This window comes from Heterodontus francisci, chromosome 4 (assembly GCF_036365525.1).
Source record: "Heterodontus francisci isolate sHetFra1 chromosome 4, sHetFra1.hap1, whole genome shotgun sequence".
NCBI lineage: Eukaryota > Metazoa > Chordata > Chondrichthyes > Heterodontiformes > Heterodontidae > Heterodontus > Heterodontus francisci.
The window spans coordinates 167,201,585-167,219,018 of NC_090374.1; the positions used below are offsets into that span (position 1 = coordinate 167,201,585).

The 17,434-nt window shown below is 42.7% G+C and overlaps 1 protein-coding gene and 1 non-coding gene across 4 annotated transcripts in view; both read left to right on the top strand.

Annotated features, from left to right (window-relative positions):
* haus6 (HAUS augmin-like complex, subunit 6) overlaps positions 1-17,434 on the top strand; it is an 81,520-nt gene that overhangs the window by 44,529 nt on the left and 19,557 nt on the right. For all 3 annotated transcript variants that reach the window (XM_068030484.1, XM_068030486.1, XM_068030485.1), the window contains 4 exons: positions 2,468-2,576; positions 8,018-8,075; positions 8,231-8,410; positions 14,733-14,868. In XM_068030484.1, coding sequence (XP_067886585.1) covers positions 2,468-2,576; positions 8,018-8,075; positions 8,231-8,410; positions 14,733-14,868 — 483 coding nt within the window. The remainder of the gene's footprint in view (positions 1-2,467; positions 2,577-8,017; positions 8,076-8,230; positions 8,411-14,732; positions 14,869-17,434) is intronic.
* Positions 5,250-5,381, top strand: LOC137369503 (small Cajal body-specific RNA 8). Its single transcript, XR_010974956.1, has one exon. It is a non-coding gene; the product is annotated as a small Cajal body-specific RNA 8 (non-coding RNA).

A 17,434-nucleotide genomic window follows, 5' to 3' on the forward strand; every position in this document is an offset into this window, starting at 1 on the left:
GTATTTACACAAGTCACCTCAACCACTCCTTGTGGTAGTGAGTTTCACATTCTAATCACTCTGAATAAAGCAGTTTCTTCAGAATTCCCTGTTAGTTAGTGGCAATCTTGTATTTATGAGCACTAGTTGTGGTCTGATCCATGTCAGTCATTATAGTACAGAAGGAGGCCATTTGGCCCATTGAGTCCATGCACTCCAGAGCAATCCAGTTGGTCCCACTTCCCTGCTCTATCCCCATAGCCCTGCAAGTTTATTTCCTTCAAGTGCTCCTACAGTTTCCTTTTGAAATCATTGTTTCTGATTCCACCACCTTCGTAGGCAGCGAGTTCCAGGTCATTACCACTCACCATGTAATAAGCTCTTACTCACATTCCCCCTCATCCCTGGAACCATTTTGGTAAATCTCCTCTGCACCTTCTCAAGGACCCTCACATCCTTCCTAAAGTGTGGTGAGCAGAATGGAACACAGTACTCTAGTTGTGGTCTAGCCAGAGCTTTATAAAAGTTCTGTGTAACGACTGAAGGCACTGGATACTGCAAAGCCTATGGGCCCTGACAACATTCCAGCCATAGTATTGAAAACTTGTGCTCCAAAATGTGCTGCGCCCCTAGCCAAACTGTTCCATTACAGCTACAATATTGGCATCTACCTGGCAATGTGGAAAATTGCCCAAGTATGTCCTGTACACACAAAGCAGGACAAATCTGACCCGGCCAATTACTGGCCCATCAGTATACTTTCGATCATCAGTAAAGTGATGGAAGGTGTCGTCAACAGCACAATTAAGTGGCACTTGCTTAGCAATAACCTCACTGACGCTCAGTTTGGGTTCCACCAAGGCCACTTAGTTCCTGACCTCGTTACAGCCTTGGTTTAAACATGGACAAAAGAGCTGAACTCGAGGTGAGGTGAGAATGACTGCCCTTGACATCAAGGCAGCATTTGACTGAGTATGGCATCAAGGAGCCCTAGCAAAACTCAGGTCAATGGGAATCAGGGGGGAAACTCTCCGCTGGTTGGAGTCATACCTAATGCAAAGAAAGATGGTTGTGGTTGTTGGAGGTCAATCATCTCAGCTCCAGGACATCACGGCAGGAGTTCCTCAGGGTAGTGTCCCAGGCCCAACCATCTTCAGCTGCTTCATCAATGACCTTCCTTCAATCATAAGGTCAGAAGTGGGCATGTTTGCTGATGATTGCACAATGTTCACCATTCGCAACTCCTCAGATACTGAAGCAGTCCGTGTAGAAATGCAGCAAGACCAGGACAATATCCAGGCTTGGGCTGATAAGTGGCTAGTAACATTCGCGCCACATAAGTGCCAGGCAATGACCATCTCCAACAAGAGAGAATCTAACCATCTCCCCTTGACATTCAATGGCATTACGATCACTGAATCCCCCACTATCAACATCCTAGGGGCTACCATTGACCAAAAACTGAACTGGAGTAGCCATATAAATACCGTGGCTACAAGAGCCGGTCAGAGGCTAGGAATCCTGAGGCGAGTAACTCACCTCCTGACTCACCAAAGCCTGTCCACTATCTATAAGGCACTGGTCAGGAGTGTAATGGAATACTCTCCACTTGCCTGGATGGGTGCAGCTCCAACAACACTCAAGAAGCTCGACACCATCCAGGACAAAGCAGCCTGCTTGATTGGCACCCTATCTACAAACATTCACTCGCTCCACTACCGACGCACAGTGGCAGCAGTGTGTACCATCGACAAGATGCACTGCAGCAACGCACCAAGGCGCCTTAGACAGCACCTTCCAAACCCGCGACCTCTACCAACTAGAAGGATAAGGGCAGCAAATACATGGGAACACCACCACCTGCAAGTTCCCCTCCAAGTCACACACCATCTTGACTTGGAACTATATCGCCGTTCCTTCAGTGTCACTGGGTCAAAATCCTGGAACTCCCTTCCTAACCACTGTGGCTTTACCTACCCCAAATGGACTGCAGCGGTTCAAGAAGGCAGCTCAGCACCACCACCTCAAGGGCAATTAGGGATGGGCAATAAATGCTGGCCTGGCCAGCGACGCCTCCATCCCATGAATGAATAAAAAAAAATGTTCTTGATGTTTCAGGGAATTGTTAATCTAAAGCTGTAATTAAATAGACCTACCACAACATCTTGCTTTGCTATATTTTCCATGTTGTCTTTCATTTCAGTTGATTGCAGACCAGCATTGGAGGAAGGCTGTCTGCCAATTGCATGCTCCCTTAGCACGGAGTACAGTATGCATTTATCTTAAAAAAAAAAAGAAAAATTGAATGCAAGAAAGCACAAATTTTAATACTCAATGTGTAACTTGAAATTAGCTCCTTTTTATATAAGCACATGAAAAATGTCCTATGCCTGGCGAGTTTGGTTTAATTTGTTACTTTGACTGGAATAATCCATTCTGCAATGAGCAAGGATTTGAAGCATAACTTTTCTTTCTGTATTTTTGATAGGGCCTGAAGAACTATGTACAAGAAGTTCAGAAAAAGGTGACAGTGGTATAGGGAGCATTACAAGAAGCTTTAATGATCCAAGTACATCAAAACTGCAGTGTACTGGAAGGTATGTTATTTTTCCAGTCAAATAATATCCTTGCATCCAATGATAATTGCACATCTTGCATATTTTAGTTAATGGAACCTTCATCTTACAACATTTTGAAACAAAAGGATGTAGTCTAGATTGGTTGTGTTTTGCACAAGATTTATCTTGGCAAGCCTGAATTTGCATTTGGCTGCTTTCTTGATTTAGTGGCTTAATTGGTGCTCTTTATTGTATTTTGAGATTGCTTTTTTTCTCAGAACAGAAAGCAACCTTTTTTTATTTCAAAATCTAATTCTGAAACAGTTTTGATTCTGTTTGTTGTATATTTTGTCAGCTTTTTCTGTCACCTTTCTTCTTTCAACCCTTATTGGGGGCACATTTCAACAGGTGCCTTGCCCAAGAAAGCATTATTCATGTGTAATGAATACATCTTGAAGGTAGAACCTTCAAATTTTGTTTTGAACAGTAATGGTAAACATCAACCAATGTAGACTACCGTTCCAACCGAGGCTGGAAGAGTACACTGTCTTTCTCTAGATCCACTTCTCCACGGATCACAACATATATTTAATTGTTTTACCCAGTTACTGATACAGCCAATTATATACTTCATTTATTTTGATTTCAGAATAAAATCCACCAACCAGGTTTCTTTAATGAACAACAAAATTATTAATTTATTAGAAAACTAGACTTATAAAGATGCAAAGCTTATTAACACACAGGTTAAAATATGAAAGCTCCCTTCTAAATTAACCCAACACGCATACCGGTTAAAGAAAAAATAAATAAGTTTTCTCTGCAGAGATCTCTTTTGCAAAAAAGACAAAACAAAAATACTTTGGCCAAATACTTGTTAATTCTTGAAGGAAAAAGGATAAGATATGGAATTTTCCCAAATGACCCTTTTGTAATCTGGCGTCCAAATATGCATAGACAGCTGCCACTGGGATCTTTTTGGAGTAGTTCTTTTCAGGCGACGTTGAGGATTATTCTGGCAGGCTTTCCAGGAGAATCACTGCATCAGGGGTTTCGGCTATCAAACGGGATTCTAAGCGTTTCTCAGAGGTGGAAAAAGAATGAGCTGGTGGCTTCTCTGTTAGCAGGCATACCCCCAACTGATCCAAAACTAAACCAACTCTTGACCACCATAAATCTTGACATGTCACTTCTCCGTAAACAACTCCCCTGGTCACCAAGGCTCCTGATGTTTACTTAGCGTAAGTCATAAAACTTCAGTAAGGACTTGTTTTTAAACCAAGTGCCAAGTTCTTCCAGTTACCTTTTTTTTTAAGTCCAGCATCTATGGAATCTCATCAGTCTTCCAAATGAATCAATTTCCGCAATTTTTAAACACGAGTCCTAAAAAAAAGTTTTTTTAAATGGATGCACTTTCATAACACTACATCCTGCTTTTTTTTTTTAAAAAGCATCAATTCTAAAAGTGTATGTCAAAAGTAATGATGGAAGTTACATTAGCTAGAGCCTACAAGATGTGCAATGCTCAAGATATTTGAACAATGTTCAAATTGAAGTCATTAAATGGAGGGAAATTGTGCAACGGTTGGTTAACAATTGCATCTATTCCCAAGTGATTTGTTCAAATAAGACCATCTTAAAATTGTACCAGATGCACAGAGTTCTCTTTGAATAGTCATTTACGCAAACTGATTCTGTTTATAGTCAATTAACTGAACAAAAGAAAAGTGACTCAAATTGGAGTCCTCCTGCACTATTTTTTTTGTGTGATTTTTAACAAATACAACTCTGGAAAAGCCAGTCTCCTGATGTCAGTTTAAAAAAAATTTTATTTTGGTTTATTTGATGCTTAATTGATATTTAGGATACAGCTTTCTGATTTTCTTCTTGCATTTATGTGACACCTTTAACTTAGTAAAATGAATCCACGTTTCACGAGTGCTTAATCAAATAAATCGGGCTACATGAGATATTAGGATAGATAATCAAAAGCTTGGTTAGAGGTAGGTTTTAAGGGGAGAGAGAGGTACAGAGGTTGAGAAGGAACGTCAGAGCTTTGGGCCTTGGCAGTTGAAGGGACAGCCGCCAATGGTGGAGCCTTTAAGCTTGGTGCTGTGCAAGAGGTCGAAATTGGAGGAGTGCAGAGGTCTCAGAAGGTTTTCGGAATGGGGAGGGGCGAAGTCATGGAGGGAATTGAAGAGTTTGGATGAACTTGAGTTTTAGTGTGGAAAATGGAAGGTCAGCCAGGAGAACATTGGGATAGTCAAGTCTAGAGGTAGTATTTGAAAATTATAAACCATGCAACAGATTGCTGACATGGAAAATAAATTGCTGATTTTAATCATTACCCATTTTGATTCAAATACAATTGATTAGATGCAGCATGCAATTTATTGAAAGGTACTCCTGATAAATACTGTAAACATTGAGGCTAACATGCAATATGTTGCATGGAAAATTAGTGGAACTTGGCAATGTTCTCATCAGTCATGCATCTTAAACCTGGGGAAAAATATGACTTGGTTAATAAGGTTTGTAGTACTTAAATTTAACATGTTGAAAATACTCATTTTAACTTGCAATCTCAAATAATATTTTCTTAGCAATATATGAATCACCTTTCTAAAACTTTACTTCAAAATGAGCATTTTGTATCCACACAACAGGTAATCAGCTTGATTGGCTCACTCCTGTTGTATATTCCTAATCCCCTGGGAGGTTGATACACAACTAGAGCCAAATTTTCTCTAGTTGCCACCAATATCTCCCTAGAATAAAATGAGCCTTTTGATGACCGAGCCGACTTGAGAGAAATCGGAGCGGACAGGTACGGGGCAAACAAAAAAAATGAATTACAATCAGCGGCACAATGAGCCTTGCATAAGATCCCTGTAAATCCAATGACTAAAATAATTGTGTATGCAAAATAATTTCAGTAGTAAGTGCAGCTGTATGAAAGTTAAATTGATATTGAAATATTCATTTTGATATTTTGGTGGTAGTGGGAGAGATGAGAGATTTCTACTTGAAGTGGTGAAACCGAGGTGGCCGCTATCTCGGATGCTGTTCTTGATGAAAGTGAGTGGAGGTAATAGGCCAGTGTAGAGGTCAGCTGGATAACAGCAGCAGAGATAGGACAAGAGATCTAATGTATCGGGGAACCTTTATGGCATAAAAAACCATCTGGCAGCAGCAGAAGAACTTGTTTTGAGCTCTGAATTAATTTGGAGTGCAAGTGTAGACAGGCAAAGAGGACTTGCTGAAGGCAGGCCATTTGGATTGGTCTGAATAGTGAAAATCTGTCTGGGATGCAATTGGGAGGAATTTGATTAGAAAATAAGGGGGAGAGTGAATTGAAAGGTTTTGTCTTTCTACCCCTTGTTACTAGAAAAGATTGGTTTTTTTTTTTACTTAAATGACCCAATATGATGGGCAAAGATGTGGAACTGAGGACCAGAATATTTCCAAGATTATGTGAGTCAGTGCTACTGAAGAGGGTTGGAGAGCATGCATGTGGTGACACGGGTAGAGAAGAGTGGATTTACTAAAATTGAGAACAGTAGTTCAAGGACAGTTGAATATCTGATCGGTGTTCATGGGTAGATGCAAAGTGAAGGATGAAATTTGAGCTGGAATCCAAGTGGAATGAACTGGAGTCAGTTACTGAGAAGAGGTCACTGTAAATGTTAACTTGCCCAAAGTACTGTAAGCTTGAACATTGGGAGTTTGTTCACATTTTATTTAATTTCTGATTTCACTTTCACTTAAGGTTCAATTCAACCTGGAGAACTAGGAGTAGAAATCGTCCCTTAATTCAAGCGACAAAGGCAAAGGGAGTGTTAATGTTAGTGGTGAAAGACAAAGAAATAGTCCAGAGAGAGTGTTAATGGCAGAATAATGAGCAGCTCTGTCCAAAAGCACATGAAAAACCAAGTTTAAGGCAGGCACATGGTTAAAAAAAATGATAAAAAAGGAAAAAAAAAATGGCCAGTCACACTCTGAAATTGTTGACCTCAATGTTGGGCCTGGAAGGCTGTAGACTGCCTAATCGAAAGATTAGGTAATATTCACTGGAACACTGCAGCAGGCCAAGGACAGAAATGTGGGCATGAGAGCAGGGTGGTGAGCTGAAATGGCAAGTAACCGGAAGCTCGGGGTCATGCTTTGAGAATGAGCAGAGGTGTTCCGCGAAGTGGTCACCCAATCTGCGTTTGGTCTCCCCATTGCAGAGGCGACCGCATTGTGAGCAGCGAATGATGTTAGGATGCAACCTTCCATAACAGCGCTTCTTACATGTCTTCCCTTTTCCTAAACCGAGGATTTCCCCCCACGGTGGTTGACAGAGCCCTTAACTGTGTCTGACCTATTTCCTGCACTTCTGCTCTCACCCCTTCCCCTCTCTCCCAGAACTGTGACAGGGTTCCCCTTGTCCTGACTTTCCACCCCACCAGCTTCCACATCCAAAGGATCATCCTCAGCCATTTCCACCACCTCCAATACATCTTCTCCTCCCTTGTCAGCATTCGAAGGGATTGTTCCCTCCGTGACATCCTGATCCACTCCTCCATTACCCCGGCACACTCCTCCATTATCTCTGGCACATTCCTATGCAATCACAGGAGGTGTAATACCTGCCCTTTTACCTCCTCACCATCCAAGACCCCAAACACTCCTTCCAGGTGAAGCAGTGATTTACTTGTACTTTCTTCAATTTAGTATACTGTGTTTGTTGCTCACAATGCGGTCACTTCTACATTGGGGATAACAAACGCAGACTGGGTGACCGCTTTGTGGAATACCTCTGCTCAGTATGAAAGCATGACCCCCGAGCTTCTGGTTGCTTGCCAATTCATCTCACCACCCTGCTCTCATGCCCACATTTCTGTCCTTGGCCTGCTGCAGTGTTCTAGTGGGCATCAACGTAAGCTTGAGGAAGCAGCGCCTCATCTTTCGATTAGACACTCTACAGTCTTCTGGACTCAACATTGAGTTCAACAATTTCAGAGCATGAGTGGCCTTTTTAATTTTTTAAAATTTTATTTAAATTTAATTTAATTTTTTAACCATGTGCCTGCCTTAAACTTGGTTTTTCATGTTGTGCTTTTGGACAGAGCTGCTCATTATTCTGCCATTAATGCTCTCTGGATTAATACTTTGTCTTTCACCACTATCATTAACACACTCTTTTTGTCTTTGTCCCATGTCATCTTTGTCATTTAATCTTTCCTGCCCTCTGCCCTATCACACACCTTCCCTTTTGTTCTCTTCCCCACCAGCCTCCCCCTTCACTTGCTTTAAACCTAATACATTTCTACCCTTTGCCAGTTCTGATGAAAGGTCACGGACCTGAAACATTAACTCTGCTTCTTTCCCCACAGATGCTGCCTGACCTGAGTATTTCTAGCACATTGTTTTTATTTCAGATTTCAGCATCAGCAGTATTTTGCTTTTGCTTTAATTTAAGCGTTTTGATCTTGCAGGTTCAGCACTCCAGTTAGAGATCCAACTGAGGAAACACATTTTTCATCACTTGGAGAGGTAAGAAATCTTTTTTTAATCACATTTGTGAAGGATAGTAATTAGAATTAGTTGTATTATATTAATAAATACACTAGAATAGTGTCTCGCTAATGATGCAAATGGTATCTTCATAGTTAGCAGTATTAACCCAAGATAAAAATGTTTATTCTCAGGAATCAGCTGAAATGCCATTGATAAATAGGCGTCTTCTTGAAAGTAAGTTGCAGACTCCATATATGCATATGGGAGGACAGCAAAAGGACAAAGCTCAAAGTGCAGCACTTCTGAATAAACAGAGTGTCTCTAAGAAAAAAGAACCGCTTCAGAAGGCTGTTGATCAGTTGGCAGAAGAAGTTAGTAAACATAATTTTTTTTAATAATCATTGAATCATACAGTACAGAATGGCCATTTGGCCCATCATGTTTGCCGGCTGTTAGCAGAATTATTCAGTTAATCCCACTTTCCCCATAGCCCTGCAGATTTCTTCCTTTTCAAGTACTTAACTAATTCACTTTTGAAAGTTACTATTGAATCTGTTTCCAGTGCCCTTTCAGGCAACAAATTCCAGACCACAACTCCCTGCATGTGAAAAAAATTCTTTTCCCCCTCCTTCTGGCTTTTTTGCCAGTTATCTTTGAATCTGTGTCCTCTGGTCACCAGCCCTCCAAGTTTCTCCCTTTCCAGTCTTAGCCAACTGCTAATAATTTTGAGTACCTCCTACTAAATGTCACCTGAACCTCTGCTCTAAGGAGAACTATCCCAACTTCTCTAGTCTATCCTCAAGATTCTTATCCCTGGTACCATTTTGGTAAATCTTCTCTGCATCCTCTCAAGCCTTGACATCCTTTTTAAAGTATGTTCAGTGTGTGTCTAGAATTGGACACACTGCTCCAGTTGGGGCCGAATCTGTGATTTATAAAGGTTTGCCATATCTTCCTTGCTTTTGCACTCTATACCCCTTTATAAAGATAAGGATCCATTGTAGGTCCTCATCAACTTGCCCTGCTGCCGTCAAAAATTTGTGCATAGGAACCACCAAGTCTCCTTGTTCCTGCACCCCTATTAAAATTGTACCATTTAACTTGCATTGCCTCTCCTCATTGTTTCTTCCAAAAACAGACCACTTCACACTTCTTTGCATTAAATTTCTTGCATGCGTTTTTCCATTTCTCAAGTCTGTGTCCTCCTGAAGTCTGCTACTATCCTCACTGTTTAATACATTTCTAAGCTTTGTGTCAGCTGAAAGCTTAAAAATTATGCCATCTATACCCAAGTCAAGGTCATTACTATATTAATGAGCACTGGTCCTAATGTCCCTGTAGGTCATTACTATATATTTCCCTCCAGCATGAAATATCGATTTACCACTACTCTCTGCTTTCTCTACCAATTTTGTATCTACACTGCCCTAGTAATTCCATGAGCTTCAACTTTGTGCACAAGCATATTTTGTGGCACTTTTATCAACTTCTGAAATTTCATATACACACTAATGACACTACCTTCATCGACCCTTTCTGTTACGTCATCAAAAACTTGTGTCTGGCACACACTTTGCCCTTAACATCCATGTTAGCTGTCATTTGTTAACCTATATTCTTTCAAGTGACGATTTTGTCCCAGATTATCTCAAAGTTTCCCCATCACAGATGTGAAGGCAGATGAACTTGGAGCTTGGGTTAGTACTTGGAAATATGATGTTGCTATTACAGAGACTTGGTTGAGGGAAGGGCAGGATTGGCAGCTAAATGTTCCAGGCTTTAGAACCTTCAGGCGGGATAGAGGGGGATGTAAAAGGAGTGGGGGAGTTGCATTACTGGTTAAGGAGAATATCACAGCTGTATTGCGGGAGGACACCTCTGAGGGGTCATGCAGCGAGGCAATATGGGTGGAGCTCAGGAATAGGAAGGGTGCAGTCACGATGTTGGGAGTTTACTACAAGCCTCCCAACAGCCAGCAGGGGGTAGAGGAGCAGATATGTAGACAGATTTTGGAAAGATGTAAAGGTAACAGGGTTGTGGTGGTGGGTGATTTTAACTTCCCCTGTATTGACTGGGACTCACTTAGTGCTAGGGGCTTGGATGGTGCAGAATTTGTGAGGAGCATCCAGGAGGGCTTCTTGAAACAGTATGCAGATAGTCCAGCTAGGGGTGGGGCCATTCTGGACCTGGTATTGGGGCATAAGCCCGGCCAGGTGGTCGAAGTTTCAGTGGGGGGGCATTTCGGGAGCAGTGACCATAATTCCATAAGTTTTAAGGTACTTGTGGATAAGGATAAGAGTAGTCCTCGGGTGAAGGTGCTAAATTGGGGGAAGGCTAATTATAACAATATTAGGCAGGAACTGAAGAATTTAGATTGGGGGCGGCTGTTTGAGGGTAAATCAACATCTGACATGTGGGAGTCTTTCAAATGTCAGCTGATTAGAATCCAGGACCAGCATGTTCCTGTGAGGAAGAAAGACAAGTTTGGCAAGTTTCGGGAAGCTTGGATAACACGGGATATTGTGAGCCTAATCAAAAAGAAAAAGGAAGCATTTGTAAGGGCTGGAAGGCCAGGAACAGATGAAGCACTTGAGGAATATAAAGACAGTAGGAAGGAACTTAAGCAAGGAGTTAGGAGGGCTAAAAGGGGTTATGAAAAGTCATTGGCAAACAGGATTAAGGAAAATCCCAAGGCTTTTTATACATATATAAAGAGCAAGAGGGTAACCAGGGGAAGGGCTGGCCCACTCAAGGACAGAGATGGGAATCTATGTGTGGAGCCAGAGGAAATGGGCGAGGTGCTAAATGAGTACTTTGCATCAGTATTCACTAAAGAGAAGGACTTGGTGGATGATGAGCCTAGGGAAGGGAGTGCAGATAGTCTCAGTCATATCATTATCAAAAAGGAGGAGGTGTTGGGTGTCTTGCAAAGCATTAAGGTAGATAAGTCCCCAGGGCCTGATGGGATCTACCCTAGAATACTGAGGGAGGCAAGGGAAAAAATTGCTGGGGCCTTGACAGAAATCTTTGCATCCTCATTGGCGACAGGTGAGGTCCCAGAGGACTGGAAAATAGCCAATGTTGTGCCTTTGTTCAAGAAGGGTGGCAAGGATAATCCAGGAAATTATAGGCCGGTGAGCCTTACGTCAGTGGTAGGGAAACTATTAGAGAGGATTATTCGGGACAGGATTTACTCCCATTTGGAAACAAACAAACTTATTAGCGAGAGACAGCATGGTTTTGTGAAGGGGAGGTCGTGTCTTACTAATTTGATTGAGTTTTTTGAGGAAGTGACAAAGATGATTGATGAAGGAAGGGCAGTGGATGTTATCTATATGGACTTTAGCAAAGCCTTTGACAAGGTCCCGCATGGCAGACTGGTACAAAAGGTGAAGTCACACGGGATCAGAGGTGAGCTGGCAAGATGGATACAGAACTGGCTCGTTCATAGAAGGCAGAGGGTATCAGTGGATGGGTGTTTTTCTGAATGGAGGGATGTGACTAGTTGTGTTCCGCAGGGATCAGTGCTGGGACCTTTGCTGCTTGTCGTATATATAAATGATTTGGAGGAAAATGTAGCTGGTCTGATTAGTAGGTTGAAGGCGACACAAAGGTTGGTGGAGTTGCAGATAATGATGAGGATTGTCAGAGGATACAGCAGGATATAGATCGGTTGGAGACTTGGGTGGAGAAATGGCAGATGGAGTTTAATCCGAACAAATGTGAGGTAATGCATTTTGGAAGGTCTAATGCAGGTGGGAGGTATACAGTAAATGGCAGAACCCTTGGGAGTATTGACAGGCAGAGAGATCTGGGCGTACAGGTCCACAGGTCACAAAGTGGCAACGCAGGTGGATGAGGTAGTCAAGAAGGCATACGGCATGCTTGCCTTCATCGGTCGGGGCATAGAGTATAAAAATTGGCAAGTCGTGCTGCAGCTGTACAGAACCTTAATTAGGCCACACTTAGAATATTGCGTGCAATTCTGGTCGTCACACTACCAGAAGGACGTGGAGGCTTTGGAGAGGGTACAGAGGAGGTTTACCAGGATGTTGCCTGGTCTGGAGGGCATTAGTTATGAGGAGAGGTTGGAAAAACTCGGATTGTTTTCACTGGAACGACAGAGGTGGAGGGGCGACATGATAGAGGTTTACAAAGTTATGAGCGGCATGGACAGAGTGGATAGTCAGAAGCTTTTTCCCAGGATGGAAGAGTCAGTTACTAGGGGACATGGGTTTAAGGTGCGAGGGGCAAAGTTTAGAGGGGATGTGCAAGGCTAGTTCTTTACACAGAGGGTGGTGAGTGCCTGGAACTGGCTGCCAGGGGAGGTGGTGGAAGCAGATACGATAGCGATGTTTAAGAGGCATCTTGACAAATACATGAATAGGAAGGGAATAGAGGGATACGGGCCCCGGAAGTGCAGAAGGTGTTAGTTTAGGCAGGCATCAAGATCGGCGCAGGCTTGGCGGGCCGAATGGCCTGTTCCTGTGCTGTATTGTTCTTTGAAGCTGACTGGCCTGTAGTTACCTGCTTTATCCAAGGAGGATTGAAAGATTGTAGTCAAAGCCTTCACTATTTGTATTCTTCCCTCAGCAGCCTTGGATACAGTCCAATCTATCTCTGGGGATAGGTTGTCTACTAATATCCATTATAAGCCCACCGACTCCCACAGCTACCTCGACTACGCTTCTTCACACCCGACCTCCTGTAAGGACTCCATTCCATTCTCCCAGTTTCTCTGTCACTAACGCATCTGCTCTGATGGTGCTACCTTCCATGACGGTGCTTCTGATATGACCTCCTTTTTCCTCAACCGAGGATTGCCCCCCACTGTGGTTGACAGGGCCCTCAACCGTGTCCGGCCCATTTCCCGCACTTCTGCCCTCACCCCTTCCCTCCCAGAGCCGTGACAGGGTTCCCCTTGTCCTCACTTTCCACCCCATCAGCCTCCATATCCCAAGGATCATCCTCCGCCATTTCCGCCACCTCCAGCGTGATGCCACTTCTGGTTGCATCTTCCCCTCCCTTCCCGTCAGCATTCCGAAGGGATAGTTCCCTCCGCGACACCCTGGTCCACTCCTCCATTACCCCCACCACCTCGTCCCCGTCCCATGGCACCTTCCCCTGCAATCGCAGGAGGTGTACTACCTGCCCATTTACCTCCCCTCTCCTCACTATCCCAGGCCCCAAACACTCCTTTCAGGTGAAGCGGCGATTTACTTGTACTTCTTTCAATGTAGTATACTGTATTCGCTGCTCACAATGTGATCTGCTCTACATTGGGGAGACCAAGCGCAGACTGGGTGACTGCTTTGCAGAACATCTCCGCTCAGTCCGCAGGCAGGACCCTGAGCTTCCGCTTGCTTGCCATTTCAACACTTCCCCCGCCCCCCCCACCCCGTGCTCTCTTGCTCACATCTCTGTCCTGGGATTGCTGCAGTATTCCAGTGAACATCAACGCAAGCTCAAGGAACAGCATCTCATCTACCAATTGGGCACACTACAGCCTGCCGGACTAAACATTGAGTTCAATAATTTCAGAGCATGACAGCTCCCCATTTTCTTTCATTTTTTGTTTTTTCTTTTTTACGTTTTTTACAATCTTTTTTTTTTTTGCATTTATTTCATTTCATCTTAGTTTGTTCAGTTTGCTTAACCACTGTTTTTTTTCAGGTTTGCACTTGCTGCTGTTCAATATTCAGTCCGTTAACACCTAATCTTTACTAATGCTTTGTCTTTCAACACACCATTAACATATTGTTTGCCTTAGCTGACCAAAAGGTCATGGAGCAATGTGGCCTGGTCCAATCTACACCTCCTTTGTTATCTCTTGCCCCACCCCACCTCACTTGCTTATAACCTGTGACTTTTCTAATATTTGTCAGTTCCGAAGAGGGTCACTGACCCAAAACGTTAACTCTGCTTCTCTTTTCACAGATGCTGCCAGACCTGCTGAGTGGTTCCAGCATTTCTTGTTTTTTTTTTGGATACAGTCCATATGGGCTAAGTGACTTTTCTACTTTGTGCACTGCTGGCATTTAAGTACCTCCCCTTTTTTAATCTGCTTTCATCCTATCCAATTTCTACTCCACTTCCTTTACTGTGATGAGGTGCAAAATACTCATTCAATGCTCCAGTCATGCCTTCTGCTTTTCGATCACTAATTAACCCCACCCTTCTTCCCGACCACCTTTTTACTATTTGTTTAAAGAAGACTTCCCATTTGTGTTATCTGCTAGTCTTGTCATTTTCCTCTTACTTCCCTGTTCAGCGCTCTGCACTTTTTTTTAAGCTTGGTTCTTTACTGTGTTATGAGCCTAACATTTTTCTGTTTAATTTTTTTTTTAGTCAATCAGGAAGCTCTGACATTGGATGCCCTTCCTTTATCCCCCTTGAGCAAATGTGTGCGGTCTGTGCCCAAGCTATTGCCTCCTTGAAGGCTTCTCATTGCTGATGTACATAATCGGATAGATTAGCCAAAACATTTACACCAAATCTCTCCTGAACGTGCACCTTATGTGGAAAGGGCATTTATTTGGGGCAAGTGAGTTAACTGTAATTCAGATTATGTATTTTAGCTCCATAGAGGAGTATTATCCATTACAATGCACAACTTGTCTAAGGCTCCAACTGGCTTCACTCGCTCACTGAGGACCAAATGCATATTTATTGGTGAATGATTTTCTTCTGCAGGTAGCAGATACTGTCACCAAAAATTCACCTGGAATATCCCAAAAGCAAGATCTGGCTCTAGATGACCTATTTGTCTCACTGGCGAACAATCCCTTCACTGCTCAATCAGAGCTATCAAGAACACCTGAAAACTTGAGTGAGTTTTATGTAATAGTCTTCACTTTGTAGTTTGATTTAAAATTTAGCCAATTTGGGTAATGCTGAGGTGTGAAAACTAAATTACTAATTTTCCTGTGTCCGTAGACTTGAGTTTTTTTTTTTGCAGCTCACTACTGTTTTAAATTATGGTTAAAATAGCCAAGAATTTGAATTAGTGATGTGGAAGGCAATGTCAGCTTTAATACCTCAAAGTAGCTTCAAATTACATGGGTACAGAGAGAAGAAACTTGCATTCATATGCTATCTTTGAGGCATTGTCACTAATGTGAAGAATTATGGCTGAAGATTGCATGCAGTAGTGTCTTAAAAGCAAAAGTGAGATAAATTACTAATTGTTCTGCTTCAGTAGTGTTGATTGAAGGATAAATGTTGGTCAGGCTGTGTCTGAAGTATTGGGGAATCTTCTATAAGCAGGCAGATTTGACTTCCATTTAATATATCATCTGAATGCAGCATTGCTCATTGCACTGAAAAATAATTCAATTAACCTATATGTACAAAAGTATATTGCCCACTCTTCATGTGAGCGAATGAGAGAAGCTTATTGTCCAAGCTTCGTCATTTCTTTCAACAATCAAGTTTGTCAATTTATTTTCCATATTCAAACATGCAACCGTATCGAGGGAACCCCCTTTATTTTCCACATTTGTTGCCTTGAAAAAGCAGTGGTGGGCCATTTCTAAACCGCAGCACATGACCTAATGGGCAAGGTGTATGAATCATAAGATTATCTGACGATTGCAAGTGTAATTACTGCCACATGTTGGATGAGAACACATCCTACACGGGCTGAAACTTTAGCCGGGACAGGCATAATGGGCCAAATGTCGGCCTCCTATGCAGATCATTCTATGTCCATTTGTAACTTAAAAACAGAAATGCTGGAAAGACTGAGCAGGTTTGGCAGCATCTGTGGAGAGAGAAACAGTGAACCGTTCAGGTCTGTGACCTTTCATCAGAACTGGGGAAAGTTAGAAATGTAATAGGTTTTGAGAAAGTGAAAGGTGGAGGCTGGGAAAAAGTAACAAAAGGGAATGTCTGTGATAGGGTGGAGGGCAGGAGAGATTAAATGACAAAAGAATTCATGGTGCAAGGCCAAAGGGAGTGGTAAATGGGACAAGTAAAGAAACAAAGGTGTCCAGAGGCGGTATGAATGGCAGGATCCTATCTTGCTGCTGTGCGAAAGAAATGAGAGTGGGGAGAAAAACAAACCAGCAAAGATAAAAGAAACAAAATCAGAACAGAAATTATGACCTAAAATTGCTGAACTCAATGTAGAGTCTGGAAGGCTGTAAAGTGCCTAATCAAAAGATGAGGTGCTGTTCCTCAAGCTTGTGTTGAGCTTCATTGGAACACTCAGAAGGCTGAGGACAGAAAGGTCAGAGTGGGAGGAAGGTGGAGAATTAAATTGACAGGCAACTGGAAGCTCGGGGTCACACTTGTGGACTGAACAGAGGTGTTCTGCAAAGTGGTTACCCAGTCTGCTTGGCCTCCCCGTTGTAGAGGGTGGTTTCAGAACGGGAAGTTCTTGCCTGGGCAATCTCCTTGACTTTCTTTTTAATGACCTTGTGGACATTAGAATACCGTAACATTCATTCTATCTAAACTTCAAGGATGACCTTGATAAAGTTGCATGAGAGGCTGGTACAACAACAATTTGCATTTATATAGTGCTTCAGATGTATAGTCAAAAGAATTTGAGCCAAAGGAGCTATTTGGAAAGGGGACCAAAAGCTTCACCAGAGGTTAGATTAGAGATACAGCACTGAAACAGGCCCTTCGGCCCACCGAGTCTGTGCCGAACATCAACCACCCATTTATACTAATCCTACACTAATCCCATATTCCTACCAAACATCCCCACCGTCCCTATATTTCCCTACCACCTACCTATACTAGTGACAATTTATAATGGCCAATTTACCTATCAACCTGCAAGTCTTTTGGCTTGTGGGAGGAAACCGGAGCACCCGGAGAAAACCCACGCAGACACAGGGAGAACTTGCAAACTCCACACAGGCAGTACCCGGAATCGAACCCGGGTCCCTGGAGCTGTGAGGCTGCGGTGCTAACCACTGCGCCACTGTGCCGCCCACTATAAAACAGGTGTGTTTTATAGCAAAGGAGTTTCAGGAAGATATTGCAGAGCATGGAATGTAGATGTCTGAAGGCCATCCCTCCAACAATGGGAGAATGCAGAAAACGTTGGTGTTAGAGGAGCAATAGCCTAGCATATGCAGCAAAAATAATGTTTAAAAGCCCAGCAATTTGATGAGGAAGAGATGTGCCATGAGTTCTGAATCACTGCAAATTGCTGGATGATTTGTGGTGTTGGCCTCGCACAAACAGGAGCTCGCTGACAACTGAGTGTAAGAATTTGCTGCTTTTGCACTGCAAATATAAATTAAACTTGTAGCAGAAAGTTCGGGCTGCTGTTTCATGGGGTGTTTCATGTTCCTGAGGCCTTCTACTTTGAAATTAGTTATTAATGAATTGTCAGCACACAAATACATAACGTACAAATCAAGATACAAGTTAAACTG